Source organism: Actinia tenebrosa, unplaced genomic scaffold, assembly GCF_029948245.1.
Source record: "Actinia tenebrosa isolate PJP-AT-01 unplaced genomic scaffold, QUT_ActTen_1.0 PGA_scaffold3__52_contigs__length_22856419, whole genome shotgun sequence".
Lineage (NCBI taxonomy): Eukaryota > Metazoa > Cnidaria > Anthozoa > Actiniaria > Actiniidae > Actinia > Actinia tenebrosa.
This window is the reverse complement of record NW_028292580.1, coordinates 21,215,504-21,230,807: the sequence shown is the minus strand read 5'-3', so window position 1 is coordinate 21,230,807 and position 15,304 is coordinate 21,215,504. Positions and strand designations below refer to the sequence as shown.

General features: G+C 35.7%; 2 protein-coding genes and 1 long non-coding RNA gene across 4 annotated transcripts; 2 read left to right on the top strand and 1 right to left on the bottom strand.

The window, feature by feature from the left end:
* Positions 1–135: 135 nt before the first annotated feature.
* Positions 136–9,429, top strand: LOC116296653 (protein AATF). Of its 2 annotated transcripts, none has more exons than XM_089036068.1 (12): positions 136–460; positions 990–1,253; positions 2,020–2,157; positions 2,846–3,093; positions 3,974–4,096; positions 4,710–4,754; positions 5,128–5,235; positions 5,416–5,484; positions 6,109–6,173; positions 6,630–6,710; positions 7,765–7,836; positions 9,294–9,429. In XM_089036068.1, exons 1-12 carry the CDS (start codon positions 154–156, stop codon positions 9,367–9,369), a joined length of 1,596 nt encoding a protein of 531 aa, XP_088892194.1. In that variant the 5' UTR covers positions 136–153; the 3' UTR covers positions 9,370–9,429. The 2 variants fall into 2 exon arrangements, with proteins under 2 accessions (XP_088892194.1, XP_031560566.1); XM_031704706.2 differs by having other exon boundaries at positions 987–1,253.
* LOC148908885 (uncharacterized) lies at positions 4,374–6,673 on the bottom strand. Its single transcript, XR_016120868.1, has 3 exons — positions 6,533–6,673; positions 5,961–6,190; positions 4,374–5,218 (listed from the first exon to the last, which is right to left on the bottom strand). It is a non-coding gene; the product is annotated as an uncharacterized LOC148908885 (long non-coding RNA).
* A 2,084-nt stretch (positions 9,430–11,513) lies between the features above and the next one.
* On the top strand, positions 11,514–14,153 carry LOC116296665 (QRFP-like peptide receptor). Its single transcript, XM_089036060.1, has one exon. The coding sequence runs from the start codon at positions 12,290–12,292 to the stop codon at positions 13,340–13,342; it is 1,053 nt and encodes a 350-aa protein (XP_088892186.1). The 5' UTR covers positions 11,514–12,289; the 3' UTR covers positions 13,343–14,153.
* The last annotated feature ends 1,151 nt before the right edge of the window (positions 14,154–15,304 follow it).

The following is a 15,304-nucleotide window of genomic DNA, read 5'->3' as shown; positions in this document are numbered from 1 at the left end:
TTTATTAGCACATATTTTAGCTTTTATATGCTTTTGATATTCTTTAAAAGACTTTTGTTTAAACTTATACATACCCTACCCCTGTTAGATTATTATTTCTCGTGGAAACCGAATAGGTTCAACACTGGCAAGGCCAGGCTACTCATTTCCAAGATGGCGTCCATCGCAGAGCAAATAAGAAGCCTTTCTCGTCCAGAACCAACGCATTTTGACCCCGAGGAAGACGATTTTGATATCACAAGAGCTAAGCTAGTTAGTAAAGATGATAATGAAGAGTTAGATGGTGAAAAATTGGACTCAAGCTCCTTGAGAAAGAAGAATATTGCGCTTTTAGCGGACGAAGACAGCAAGTATCATGGCAGGCCTGTGTCGAGGGGTGAAATCGCTAGAATGAGAGGAGACTTTCAAGACAGCGATGAATCACTAGAAGATGATGAGGAAGATGACAGTGATGAAAGAGGTAGTGTTATTAGGATAAATACTATTATATAATAACTTATATACTCTATGATTGTAAAATGAATGAAGTCACGTGGTCTAATTAAATGATATCTTATTTGTGAATAAATGTTTTGCTATAGTGTTCTGATTGAATGTTGTAGTGGTCTTATACTATGTATAGGTTCAGCAGATAATTTATTATCATACTAACACTGCCTATCATTTGCCATCCACCAGAAAGTAGTTTATTGTTGGAATCGATCAGCTGAATGAAATATAATTAATATTGTTACTACCAACCTATAGTACCAGCTATAAACCAGAGAATATTCTATAGGCCGTTTTCTCAAGGTTCCAACTTGACGAGCCACAAAACTGAAAAACGCAAATTCAGTAAAATTGAGAAGCCAGTTTTATATTTAAAGAGGAGAATAGGGTTAGCTAGAGTCTATTTTATTACATACATACTATGCTATTGTTGAACAGTCTTATGGTACAGTATATGTTGAGTTAATCTAAAATTTTACTCTTTTTCTCTCTCTCAGAAGAGATTGAATCAGATGATGATGATGGAATAAAAGAAAAAGAAAACAGAGAGGAAAGCAATGAAAATGAGAAGGATGTTGAAGATGATGATGACGATGAAGATGATAGTGAAGTTGATTGTGATGATAGTGATGAAGATGATGATGATGTTGAAAATGGAAGAGGTCTTAATGATGAAGAAGAAGAAGGCAGAGGTATAGACAGTTTTTCATCATCAAGAAGAGAAGATGAAATAGAAAAAGGAATAGCAGTCAAACAACAACTCAGTAAGTTCAATTGTAATATTATTCATTTTCAATATATTATCTTGGTTTTGATTTGCAACAAAAGCAAAGAATGAGAAGCATACGGTATTAAATAGCATATCAAGCTTTACTCTATATGTTAGTGTGGAAGTTGGAGTAGAGAAAGCTCACTCCATATTTGGTATGATCAATTCCATATTTGGAAGATTGTGCGGAAAAGCGGAAAACAAAAAGGTCGTCGTTTATAACAAATTCGACATGAACTTTTTTGAAGAAAAGAAAAAAAAAGACAAGTAAAAAAAGAAAAACTTTGGAAAATCAAGGAAGGATACGGGGACAACGCTTACTCGTGGGTCTGCCTCGCAGACAACAGACGCAGAGAAATACAACACTCAATGTTTGATATGAGAATCAATATTGCACACTACATATGAACAGTAAATGTTTTTATTTACACTTGGTGGAGAAGAATGTTAATTAAGACACCAGGCTGGAGCACCAGAAAATTTGAATTTAACTGGAGTATAGAGATTTTGCACCATCATGTAATAGCCATGACAGGAGGCACAACAATAGTCTTTCCTCTGGAAAACTGAGTTCTTTCTCATGTAAATCAGACTAGTCCAGATTCAATTGTTCCTGCCTCTTGTCATAGTTGCCATCACGTGATGGTGCAAATCCTCTATTGTAAAACAGTCATTCTGTTAATATACTACATAAATATGTAACATACTAATATGTACACGTATATGCTGTTAGAATGTATGGTTTTTATTTTGTTACTCAGGTCTATGGGACAGTATACTTGAATATCGTATCAGGATACAGAAAGCCATGATGTTGGCCAATAAATTACCCCAGTCAGACAATATTAATGTATTCACAAGTTCAAATGATATTAACCTGAAATCTGTGAAAGACAAAGGTAAGTACTAGTTGTACTTAGATGATTGAAGCATTAAAGTAAGGAAAGGATGTATGAATTGACTGAATGAAAACGAAAATGGTTGTAAAAAACGAAATATGAAATTTGATCAAAATATGGAGGATTTGGGAAAGGGGACCTTCTTTCCTTGGAGCATATTATTAATAAAGAGTAAAAGTAAAGGAGTACACCCTGGTAGAAAAACAAAACTAATGAAGAAGGAATGTTCCAAACAACAGTGCAGTAAATGTTTTTAAACAGTGTGTAACAGGGCTAATAGTAACTGCTGGTCAGTCGCCGGTCCTGATCACAAAAATCAATTTCTAAATTCTAATTCAATTATTTGGCTGCCTTATCATTTGCAGGTTGCAAAACCTGTTACAGCTATAGGTATTAGGCTGTCCACCCAGGAGTGGTAAACGCATTAAATAATGACTGTACAAACTATAGTATTAACTCAGTCATATCTTGTTTCTGGTTCAATGTTACTGGTCAAAATGATCGGCAAGACAAAGATTTGACCAATCAAGTACCAATTCTGACTGGACATTGTCCAATAACTGGCTGTTATTTTTAGCCCTGTTTAAGTTTCCTTCTTGTTCACTAGCTGTTCAATAGACCTACTAAGCTACTGCTAGTCATCATCAGTTTAATTACCTTTAATGTTGATATTTTTAATTTCTAACAGAGAGGAAATCCTTGATGGATTTTTTGTACAAGTTACTTAAGGTGCAAGAAAAGTTACTGGAAGGAAATCCAGAGACAAGAAGTATTTTACATCCTGGAAACAAAAATGGTAAACAAGATAGTGAAGATGATGAAGAAATACCCAGTGATAGCGAAGGAGAAGATGAGAAAAAGAAGTCAGACGAAGAAGAAGAAGAATCAGAAAATATTCCTAGTTTAAAATTACCAGCAAAGAGAAAAAGAGACCTGGTATGCAAATTACTATCAGGTTATATACTGATTAAATAAAAAGTACCTCAAATTTGCTTGGGTTGAGCCTCATAATGTACTATTGAATTAGTGCTTTTGCAGGGTGAGGTAATAAGTAAGGTTTGGGCTATAGTGAATGATCTTGACCATAAAATAATGGTTGACAATTGGTTGGTAACAATGTATTGGTAAGATAATAGTAAGGTCACAGTAAGATAATGGTCAGGGCTTAAAATAGCAGATTGACATCAGACAATGTCTGACCAGAATTTGAACTTGTCCAGTCAAATCTTTGCCTTGTCAGTCATTTTGACCAGCAACGTTAAGTCAGAAACAAGGTGTGGACGAGCTAAAACTAATTTGGCTGGTCATCATGACCAGGGACTGACCAGACATTAGTTAAGCCCTGATGGTAATTTATCAAACTGAAACAACTTACTAACCACTATTTTATGGCCCAGATGGTCCACCATGAAATGCCCTGGTGGTGTACACGTTAATTTATGGTCGTGGACTTGATCCCTGGACCTAAATGTACTATCGTTTACGATTATACTTGTTTGCTGGTTCTCTCATGACACTTAAATGGTTTTTCTACAGTTTTCTTTGCTTTGAATTTCGAATTTGATATTTAAAGAGGGCAGAAAATTTAGAGAACCAGAGAAAAATCCTCGAAGCACAGGAGAGAACCAACAAACAACTCTAATCACATGTGATAGAAGGTTTGAGAATCGAACCCATGATGACAGAGACAAGAGGCTGTACATCAGCAGCACATAGCACATAAGCTTCTCGTTATCTAGATACAGTATATACAATGCATTTTATATTGCAATATATTTTATTTATGTGGAATGCTTTTGATTGTTCTTTTTCACAGACCCAAGAGGAATTAAGTGAATGTATTACCAAACGGCATGCTGCTTTTCAGAGCTATCGTGATTCAGTCATCTCGAAGTGGAGTGAAAAAACGAGGCTTGCTTCAGGGAAACTCAGCAGTAAGGTGTGCGAAATTTTTGATAAACATTTTTATCTTTGTATTAATTTTACAATAATTGTGGAAGAGTTTTAAGGAGTTGGTTCTCTCCTGTGCTTTGAGGGCTTTTCTCCAGGTTCTCTGGTTTTCCTCCCTCCACAAAAATCCTCTTCTAAATTGCAATTCAATCATGAAATAAGTAAAATGTTGTCTATCACAAATCCTGTGCTCTGATTGGCTGAGCTATGGTACTGATAGAGACCATAGTAGTCAATTGTGCAGGTTAAAAAAAAAAAACAAGACATAAAAAAGACTATTTATTAAACCTAATTTCAACATTGTTTATATCTATCTATTTGACTGACTAGTTGGTTTATGCTAAAACAATTAGACCTCTGGCCCTCATGGTCTCTAGTCAATAGCAAATTTGCCTTTGGCCTCATGCGGTATGGTGCGGTATTGACTTGTAGACCATTCTAATCGCTAAATAGTTTTGAGAAAACCTTTCATATTTTTGAATGGCAGCAGCGAAAAACCAAATTTCTGCTTGCAGCTTGAAGTTACAGAGTTCACATGTTTATGATAATAGCAGTAAATGAAATTAGGATAAAATAATTTATATTATTTCTTTCTTTTATAGTCATTCAGTGCTTTTGACAAGTCAGCTCTCACACAAATTAAACAGGTAACATGAAATGATACATTAACTAGAACACACAGACTTGCAAAAACTGAGCTAAATTAATGCTTGATTAATTTAAGATGGAAATTTGTTTCTGCTAAAGTCAATTTTCTAGGAAAATTTTTAAGTGATAATCGTTTGAGAGAAACTCCAAACTTGAAATGAAATGAAAATACCTGCAGAAGAAGTCCTTGTTGATAACTGATCAACCTGTGACCAATGACTTGTGACAAAGACAATGTCTGGTCAAAATATGTCCACTTGACTGGTCACACCGGTTGCTCACTTTAAGATATGCATGGTCGTCATGTGTGCCGTGTTATTGAGCAGCCATTTGTAGCTTCTTTGGTGGTAATTTGAATGTGTTTCTTGTCAGATTTTGAGTGATAAACCAAGATTAATAAGAAGAACTCAGCTAAAAAGAAGTTCTTACAGAGTTTTGGGGAAAACTGATAAAGATGCATCAACTGGAACAGAGACAGAGGTATGTTAGTGGAGTTGAAATAATCCTCAAAATTGAATTTTAATCTTTTATGTTTTGTTTTGTGTGTGTGTGTGTGTGTAAAAGATTAATAATATATTTTTGGGACCGTATAAAAATAAAATTATGAATTTATGATCGAATTACGTGATTAAATGAATGGATATTTATTTTCATTTTCAGGAACAAGCAAATGCTCATCTTAAAGACTACGACAGTGAAATATTTGATGATGATGATTTTTATCACCAAGTAAGTCAGACATAGTAGAGAATAAGAAGATATAACTAGCTAAAAACTATTGTGAGCTGCGTCAGTGTTTCTAATGAAACAGTAATGATAAAAAGGTAAATTATACACCATGAAAAGATGAAAAAACTTACTGACGTTTCCACTCCTTTCTACCACCTCTTTCTATTTTACTCCGATCAAAGGACTTGCGTCCAAAACATCAATAAGTTTTTTCATCTTTTCACGGTGTATAATTTACCTTTTTATCATTACTGTTTTATAGTAGAGGATAGTACACTCAGATAAATACTGGTGATGATGATGATGATGACAGTAATCATGATGGTGATGATCATAATTGCAGTGATGGAGGTGGAGGTGATACTGAGTGATGCAAGTGAAGGTGGTGATGTTTTTGTTGATAATGATGACATGCATTTCTTGCCTTTAAAGGCCTTGGAAGAAAGTTTTCTAAATCGTAAATTTAAACAATTTACCTTAAGTCATGCAATGTATAATCCAGTCTGATTTTACTGCTCTGTTCAAAAACCTTGATTTTCCATTGCATTACCAGACCTGTTTCCCATTTATAGACGTTTTATTTAGAAAGGTATGTCATCTTGATTCGCATATTTTAAATTTCAGCTCCTGCGTGAACTGATAGAGAGACGGACGACCACAAACACTGATGATCCCATTGAAATGGGAAGGTAAATACGTTCTGAAACTGAAAAAAAATCTAGTCTGATTTATAAAACTGTAGAAACACAGCTTAACTGATGTATGAAAGCTCAATTGTCCCCTTCACAGTTCCCTGCGCCACCTTGAAAGGTAGCCCTGCCTTTGCATCGAAGCGAAACAAACGTTGAGCTTGCAATGATAGAGACCTTTTTTTAACACCTTGGACAATTATTCACAGGTCTCTATCATTGCAAGCTCACCGTTCGTCTCGCTTCGATGCAAAGGCACGGCGACCTTTCAAGATGGCGCAGGGAACTGTGAACTTATTTTTTATTCTAATTCTAATTGATACTCAAAAATTCTAATTCTCATTGCAATCAAACGATACCTTTTTCTTTTTGTGTTTTCCTTCCTTCCTTCCTTTCTTCTATTCTATCTTGTACTTGCTTGCTTTCTTCTTAACCATGTTTTCCATTCCATATTAGGCAATGGTTAGAATTACAAAAATTAAGGCGCAAAATAAAGAAGAAAATTGACACGAAGGCGAGCAAGGGAAGAAAACTAAGGTAACTGAACAACGTTTTGTTTTATGCGTTAAGGCAAGTGCTATGAAAGGAATGGATATTTCAAGGGATTGACGTGTTGCCTTCATGAAGTAGCAGTAAAGATGATTTTGAAGATGCTGATTACGACAATGACGAGATGGTGGTGTTTGCACTCTTTTCATTGCTACGCGCTGATCGAGACAACAGTCTCGACAGTGAAATTGGGCAATACACTTCCGTCGATCAAATAAATTGGTCGGTAACTTTATATTCTCTGATTGGCGGCAGTGCATTGATCTATTTCCCTGTTGCGACTGTTGTCTCGATCAGCACGTAGCAGTGTAAAGAGTGGTTATGGTGATGGTGTTTGTGACAGAAGGAGTAATGATGATGATTATGGTATCCGTGACGATGGTGGTGGGAGTAGTGGGGATGATGATGATAATAATAATAATAATAATAATAATAACAATGATAATAATGATAATGATAATAATAATAAAAATGATAATAATAATAATGATAATAATAATAATGATAATAATAATAATAACAATAATAATAATGATAATAATAATAATAATAATAGTTTATTTATCCACATAACGCCTAGGAGCATTTCACATACTCAGTTAAAATGCGCACGTGCACTAGTCCTTAAGAAATATATAAAACTAATATAAAATAAAATATAATATGTATATGTATATGTATATGTATATATATATATATACACCTAGTTGCAAGAAGGCTTCCACAGGAAGAAAGAACACCAGCATGACGATGGCGATGCCGGGTGGTGGTGGTAGCGATGATGACGATGATGATTGGGGTATCCGTAATGATAGTGGTGACGGAGATGGTGTTGGTGGGATGGTGTTTTTGATGATGATGTAGGTGGTAGCGGAATGATGACTGGGGTATTCATAATGATAGTTATGACGGTGATAGTGTAGATGATGATGCGTGTTGACACTGTTGGAAGTGGTGCTGGTGTTCCATGACGGATGTTGATGATAAAGATGATTACAGTGCCGATCGTTAGTGACTGATGATGACAATGATATCATTTAAGGTACAATGTTCACAGCAAGTTGGAAGGATACATGCCTCCTATCGAGACTGGAACCATGCCAGATTCATCAAGGTCAGTACCGAATAATATGCTATGAGCTCTCTCTTTGACTCTGCAACTAGTAAAACATGCCAAGAAAAAGGGCTTGGAGAAAAAGAGAAAAATAAAAGGAATTTCAATTAAAAAAAAAATCGCGAAGCATTATGGTAGTGGAAGTCAAATGACACCATGTAAACGTCTTATTTTGATCATGTGCAGTAATAATGCAGAGCTCTGGGGTCAAAAGTGGGAAGACAAAAATTTCGTCAAACTATATAAATATCACTCCGAGTTGGTGATATGGAATCCATCGTCATTAAACTAGAGTGACGTTACTAGGCCGGTGAAATCAATTAATGGTTTTCACGTCGGCCATGTTGGAGGACTTTAACAAAAGAATTGTCAATGAATTCTTTCGTTATATCCTCCAACATGGCCGACGTGTCTTTTGTTATTTTTTAAAAATTAAAACATGTTAAGAGTTTGATATCGTTTTTATTCACGAGTTTCCATATCATATCGCGAACGAGCGACTCTGCGAGCGAATGAGTGAGTGATATCATATGGAAAACGAGTGAACAGAAAAGATAGGCTCTTAATAATTTTTTTATTACACATGTAAGGTCGATACAATAGCAAAACTCACAGTTTTCAGTTTACTTTGAATTGATATCGTATCACTTCACTGATATAGTATGGTTTTTATTCACGGCTTGATCGCACTAGCCTGCGTCACATCCGGAATTTTCTTCGTAGAAAATTCCGGATGTGACGCAGGCTAGATCGCACTGATATCGTACCTTTAATTGTAATAAATGACTTTATAAATAAATTTATTACACATCTAGGTTACACAACTGTGTGATAATAATAATCTCTATACAATCAGTGACCAAGGTTCAGGTCAAACGTCGAACTTCACATGAGCTGAATTTAATAACGTCAAAGACGACCGCCTTGTTATCCATTGTTTCAATTTTCAAAGTAAAACAAGAAAAAAAAATGGAATTATTTTGCACTTCTTTGTATTATGCTTGCTACTTTACTTGGCCCATGATATTTTTCCATGAGTCACGTGCACGAGCCAAGTATATTGACTATTATTTACGTGTTCCACAAACTTGGGTCGATGTTTTTATCTAGCACGTTCTGTGGCCGCTTAGCAACGCTTCGATTTTATTTTTTTTGCGTGATGTCGACGAGAAACGTGCATCACACACTAGAAATTCAACGGAATCTGCGAGAAGGATGTGATATGAAGTGATATGTTGTTGTTGATATGTTGCTGTTGTTGCTTCTATTGCTCCGCTGTTTTTCTTCATATTGTCATTATACTGTGTCTTGGTTTACATTGTAATTCTTCTACTTGTTTTATTTTATTGTATTAATTATCGAATGATCAATCAATCCCCCTCCCTTTCCACCCGTGTGTCGTTTACTCCACGGCTCACTACATTCACAATATCTTATCAGATCTTTTGTTTTTCTAGAAACGAGCTGTTCTCGTCACTGTTTGGACAAAGCAAAACGCAGACAGAAATATTTGACTTGGACGTATTCAGATAACATTTACATTGATCAGTATTTACGATAAAAAATCTACTCAATAAAATAGTTTGTACCTCATTTGATGTAGTTATCTTGATTTACCTAATGAGGATATGTCATGGACCTTGTATATTTGACGCAATAGGTTTTAGTTCCAGGTAGGCGGACATATTTCTTTTCAAATTTTGTTTTATTTTGTTCGCAAAGAATTTGTTTTGATAAAGGAAACACCCTTTTTGGTCGTATTGCACGATAAGATGATAACTAGGCTTCTCTATTTATTTCTAGTTTCTTTCTTTACATTACTATATTTTCGTATATTTTCAAGATACTCATGTGACATTCACTGACGCGTTTGCCCAATTCCCGCCCTATTTTCTAAAACACGTGTAATAGTTCGATAACAAATCTTTGCCACAAAAGAGAAACTTCCAGTTGTCAAAGCACGCTCATATTCTTCAATTAAAAGAAAGCTAATAAAAGAGATTGGTTTTTAGTAGGAAATGGATCGCGGAACTTTTAATTCTCATATTTTGGGGTCGCCGACGTGACCTTTGAATGCTTTGTTGCTTTTAACTTCTAAGTTTAATTATCTATTGCACAAAATAAATAAAGAAATTACTCTTAAATGATACTTATTCATTTGTTTCAATATTGAGGGTATTGTAGCTGGAAGGAATTAGATTTTAGTCGAATGCAGGAGGAAATCCTTAGATTTTTGGGATTCTATGATTTATTTTTCATTACTTTTCTTGTCAAAATTCTCAGAAGCTCTAAAAGCAGGAAAGGCGTTCTTTGAACGACGTATGTTGACACAAATGAAACTTCAATACGTTGGCTGCTAATCTTTACAAAACAAATGCACAGACCTGATGCAGAATGTAAGAGATTTTATCAACTTTATATCTATATACGCATATTTCCAATAAAGGAATTATTTATAATATTTTTTCATTTTGATTCTAAACCTCCCTACATTGATGAAAATATCTGTTTTAGTCAATACGAACGAGGATAGTCTATATCTTCAAAACTGTGAATAATTACACCTGTTTTGCTTAAAAAATAATCAGTCCTATTTGTTATTTTTTATTTTTATATGAAAACGTTCTTGGAATTAGGTGTATAATCTGTATTCTAGTTTCAGCCGAAGCTAGTAAACAAATTAGGTTTATACAGTTATTGCAGAGACGTAACAATTGATGCATATATTTATCAATGATATTAATAAGGTCAGTTGGCAATTCATTATTTTTCTTTGCTGTGCTATTGTTAATCACTACTTATACCCACTAATTTCGTAAATATTTCGCTATGTAGGACAACTTCTTAAGTGTTCTTTAAAGCCAAAATAATTAATATCGTTGACACATTGAAAAATTCCGTGGTTTTGATATGTAAATAAATCTGCTTTCATCAAACCAAAACAAATTAACCAAACTGCGTTGTTGTGATTGAAATATAAACGAAGCCGTGAAGTCTTCAACTAAAAAAGTTGAAAAAAAGAGAGAGACGAGTTTTTTGACGAATTGTCAGCTCTTTGTAGAAGTATTAATACAAAACTAGTACGTGCAGTGAGTTTTTAAACGTGAGTTTTTAAAAGAACAATATACACTCCCGGTAGTACTTAGAACGAGCACTTCTCCACTCACTTGTATATACGAGCACTGAGGAGGAGATAGCAAGAAAAACAAGCGATAGATGTCCTTTAGTTTAAAAAAATATGAAATTGCTTTAAACGACTTAGGAAGTGGATTTGAATAAATTGAAAACTTGACCACTAACTAAGGTTTAGATATCTTGATCAGTAAGCAAGAAAAAGGGGCTTCATTTTCTTATTTTTTCGCTCGCAGTGTGTGGAATCCGCATAGCAAATGTCAGTGGTTTTAAAGTTCGTGTAAACTCCACCTTTTGTTATGTCGCTTTTCATGACTAAACCCTTTTTTTCTTACAAAAACCATAGTAATATATATTCCTAGATGTTCTAATTATATCATTGTAGATTGACATGTGTCAAGGTCGTGAATCGTTAAACCAAAAAAGGCCAATATAGGTATGATTCGGGACATATAAAAAACGACAGTCATATAACGCAGAGACTGATATAACGTTTCGTGTGGACAAACCACTGATTACGAACCAACCAAATTAACTCCAGTTTTGCGCACCGCGACTTAATCTGATATCCTCAAGAAAGTAAGTACTTCCAAAACTGATCCCTTGAATTTTCGTAAGCTTCTCAAGCACTATATTTCAACCACAGAATTTCTTGGATATTGACCTCATGAGAACGCTATTCTTTTTGTAAGGTGTCAGGGTTGACAGTTGGACGGAATTCTCTCAATCTGATCAACAATTCCAAGTAAAACCGCATCGTAAAACTTGAAGAGCACATAAGGTTAATTGCCTGGCGTACAAAAATCCTCACAATTGCAAGGATTTTTTTTTCTTTTCCCACAGTAAAATGTATATTCTGTCGCCATCATGCGCAAAGAGGGCGGCAATTTAATTTCCGAGTATGAATAAGGCCAATATATGGATGGCGTGTCTTTTGAATTTCTAAACTACATTTTGGTAAGATCTGACAACTTTTGACTGTTATAATGGTCTACGCATGCGCAATAGAAGATAGCAAATCCGACAGCACGTAGCCACAGTATAAATTTCCGGGACATTGATATACTTTCACAATTATTTGTTTGATCAAGGATCAGGTTTTGCAAACCCAGCTACCGCTCACATAGATGACATTGCTTTCTTTTTCCGTTTCTAAAGCAGATAGCCGGTAAGACTGGACAAGCTAGTGTTATATAGCCGAAAACCCGCCTGCAGGCGATATCTTGTCTTGAAAAGCCAAAAAGGCGCGAAGTGTTAATGACATATTGGTTATTGGCGCAGAAAGAAAAAAACAGTTATTCAAATTGAAGTTGAAAGTAGAATGGCGAATTTCGAAGGGGCTTTTAATGCGTCTATTATGAATACATCGAGTGATGGCCTTCAGGCGATGGTTCCTTGTGATCTCTTTTCTCCTTCGAGTGCTGTTGTTCGGAGTAAAATCTTCGCCTACTCAATCCTCATCCCAGTGGCTCTTTTAGGGAACATTCTTACGATTCTCGTCATCTACACCAACAAGAACATGAGAACCACTCTGGACTACTTCATCATCAACATGGCCATATCCAATCTTCTGATTCCGGTTGTTGCTCTTCCTTATCAAATCATCAAGACTGCCAACAACTCGAATGTATGGTTGGTAGACGGTACGACTGGTGAATGTCTGTGTAAAGTAGTTTTTTTACTGGTTGATGTAAGTCCAGTTGCTTCGATCTTTAGTTTAATAGGCATGAGCTTGAAGCCATTTAGGGCAATAGTCTGCAGGTGTAGAAACGAGAGCTACTTCTTTGTTAGCTCAAGACGTAGGACATTGCTAATCCTATGCATCTGGTTAATGTCATTGACCATTTTTTCTCCGTATTTCTACACTTTTCGTCTTCACCGCCATAACAACACGACGTACTGTGTACAACGCTGGAGCCCAGCTTTTGATCAAGTCAAAGCACATCGTACTTTCTCAGCCATCGTTCTAGTCCTGGTCATCATCATTCCATTCTTCATCCTAATTACTCTTTATTCGGCTATTTTGATTACCTTAATCAAATGCCTTCCACTCTACAATCCACAATCATCAGCAGCGCGAAGCCGTAGAAATAAGACTATCAAAAACACTACAAAAATGGCCTTTACTCTGGTGCTTGCGTTCGGGTTATGTTGGGGCCCGTACAATGTTTTCATGATCTTCTGGGGTTTTGCCTGGGACTGGAAGCCTCTTCCATCTTGTAATTGGTACCTAATTTTCCTCTGTGCACAGTTCCTCACCTATGCATACAGCTGTCTCTGTCCCTCGATTCATTTCTTGTTTTTTAATAAATACAAGCGAGGGATGAAGAGACTTTTCCTAAGATTTCTATATGTTACTTCAAATGGAAGCTAAACTTAGCAAATGTTGAAAAACGTGGGGCTGAAATTTTATTGATTTGGTGTTAAATGATGCAATGTTAATATGAGCCTCAGGGACAGGATTTCCAGTTAAATTTAAAAATTTACGCGCCGGCCTCAAAGGAGTAGTCAAAGTTAAGTTTGCAGCAGGAATTTCAAACCAAAACTATCACAGCAAACGTTCAACTCGAGTTGGGAATATTATTCTCAATTGTCACTTCAGAAAATGTGGAAAAAACCTTCGAGCCGCTGGCGAATAAAAGGCGCAACGTGGCATACTTCATTAGAAATTGATGCTACGCTTGCAGACATGGATATGTCTATAATTCAAATCAACTCTTAAACGCTTTCAGTTCTTATGAACGCCACTCAATTTACGGCTATATATTTTAAATAAATAAAAAAACAACGCCTAAACCTTAAGACTTAAAAACGAGATTCTGAACAAAAAATAAACAAATAATGATAATGATATACTATTACTAAAAGGAAAAAAAATGCATTACCCTATAGCGGATGTGAACTCATTAATTCTATACAAGAAAATGAAGTGAGTATGGTATCGAAACCCGAAAGGTTCTTTAGGGACATCTGGAAGGGCTTGTGGACGAGGGTTCTATTGGTTGAATGTGTACAACTTTGGAATAAGATATTCAATGGGGTATTCGAACTCATTCCTTTTAAACCCTTCATTTTGAGAAGACTATTCACTCTAAGTGCACTTGTGTCTCTTAGTAAAGTCATTTCAGTGTATGTATGTCTTTTGTTTTGAAAAATACTTAGCTTAATAAAACAGTATAATTGCGGGGTTTGTTTTAATATTATTCTTGTGAGGTGTCAAGGTTGGCGAGAACAGTCTGTGGCGCGATGTATTCTTATACCCCCTCCCTCCCCCTCCCCCTCCCCCTCCCCCACCCTTCGGGATATTGTCCAGTGCGACGCTTGCACAGGCTTCATTGTTCAAGATAACTACAGATGAATGAATTAACATTGGCTAAAAAATCAAAATTTAATGAAGTCAAACCACGATACAACGATAATGTCAACCAACTGTGAGATATACATTGCTGTTGACAATTTCTTTCAAGATGGTTCCAAAAACTAAAGTTTTTTTGAATTTCTCGGATTTTGCCTAACCAAAACTGGCGCTCGGCTTTACAGATCGGTATTTAAGCCATATGTCATTCCCTTGAGTTCTACTCCTTTCTCTACTGCTGACGCTTGAAAAGAGATCCTATTGACAGAATTCAAGCACCCAATCCAAGCGAATTTCAAATAACATTTGCAAAACATTTTGTTCTATAAGTAAACACTTTTAATCTTATAAATGCTCTTTTCAAAATATAATCAGTGTTTTTTGGACAGAGTTTATATTTAAAGATAATTGTTAGGGTTTTTCTGTTTCAAAATCCGAGACATCTGATTTCCCAAGCGGTTCTAGATCTTTTTTCGACGATAAGTTTTATCCGACAATCGACTAACTTTTCATTGTTGTTGTCCATCCCGGCGCTTACGTCTGGCAACAGATGGGAATGGAATAGTCGTGCTGTCTGCCTTGACTGCCTTGTCGCTTGAATCAGGCAGTCTCAACGCTTAGCACGTAGGAAGCGGTTTATTATCTTAGTACTCATGCCTTTCACATTAGGGGAAAAAATTATCTAATTTTATCAATACCTTAAAACAACCTCTTGGCTTATCGAAGTCAAAGCATGGCTTCACAGATCCAATTGGCTAGAACTGACTTTTACAGAGGGGGGAAAATCGAGAATAATCCAGAGAAAATCCTTCGAATGAAGGAAGAAAAGTGCAAAATCCCTCCGGGCGCGTGATCAGCATTAATACTAATAAATTATATCCGATAATATTGATCTAAGGACTAATATATAAATTCGATCCCACAGATTGGATGGAGTTGGAGTTTTGCGTGATTCTTGCAGTGGGATTCAACTAATCGGGT

Bases quoted from the DNA above. Each gene is read 5' to 3' on its own strand.
- LOC116296653 (XM_031704706.2), top strand. From the start codon at position 154: ATGGCGTCCATCGCAGAGCAAATAAGAAGCCTTTCTCGTCCAGAACCA. The intron at 4,097-4,709 runs GTGTGCGAAATT...TTTCTTTTATAG, and splicing joins CAGGGAAACTCAGCAGTAAG to TCATTCAGTGCTTTTGACAA. The intron at 7,837-9,293 runs GTCAGTACCGAA...TTGTTTTTCTAG, and splicing joins ACCATGCCAGATTCATCAAG to AAACGAGCTGTTCTCGTCAC.
- LOC116296665 (XM_089036060.1), top strand. From the start codon at position 12,290: ATGGCGAATTTCGAAGGGGCTTTTAATGCGTCTATTATGAATACATCG.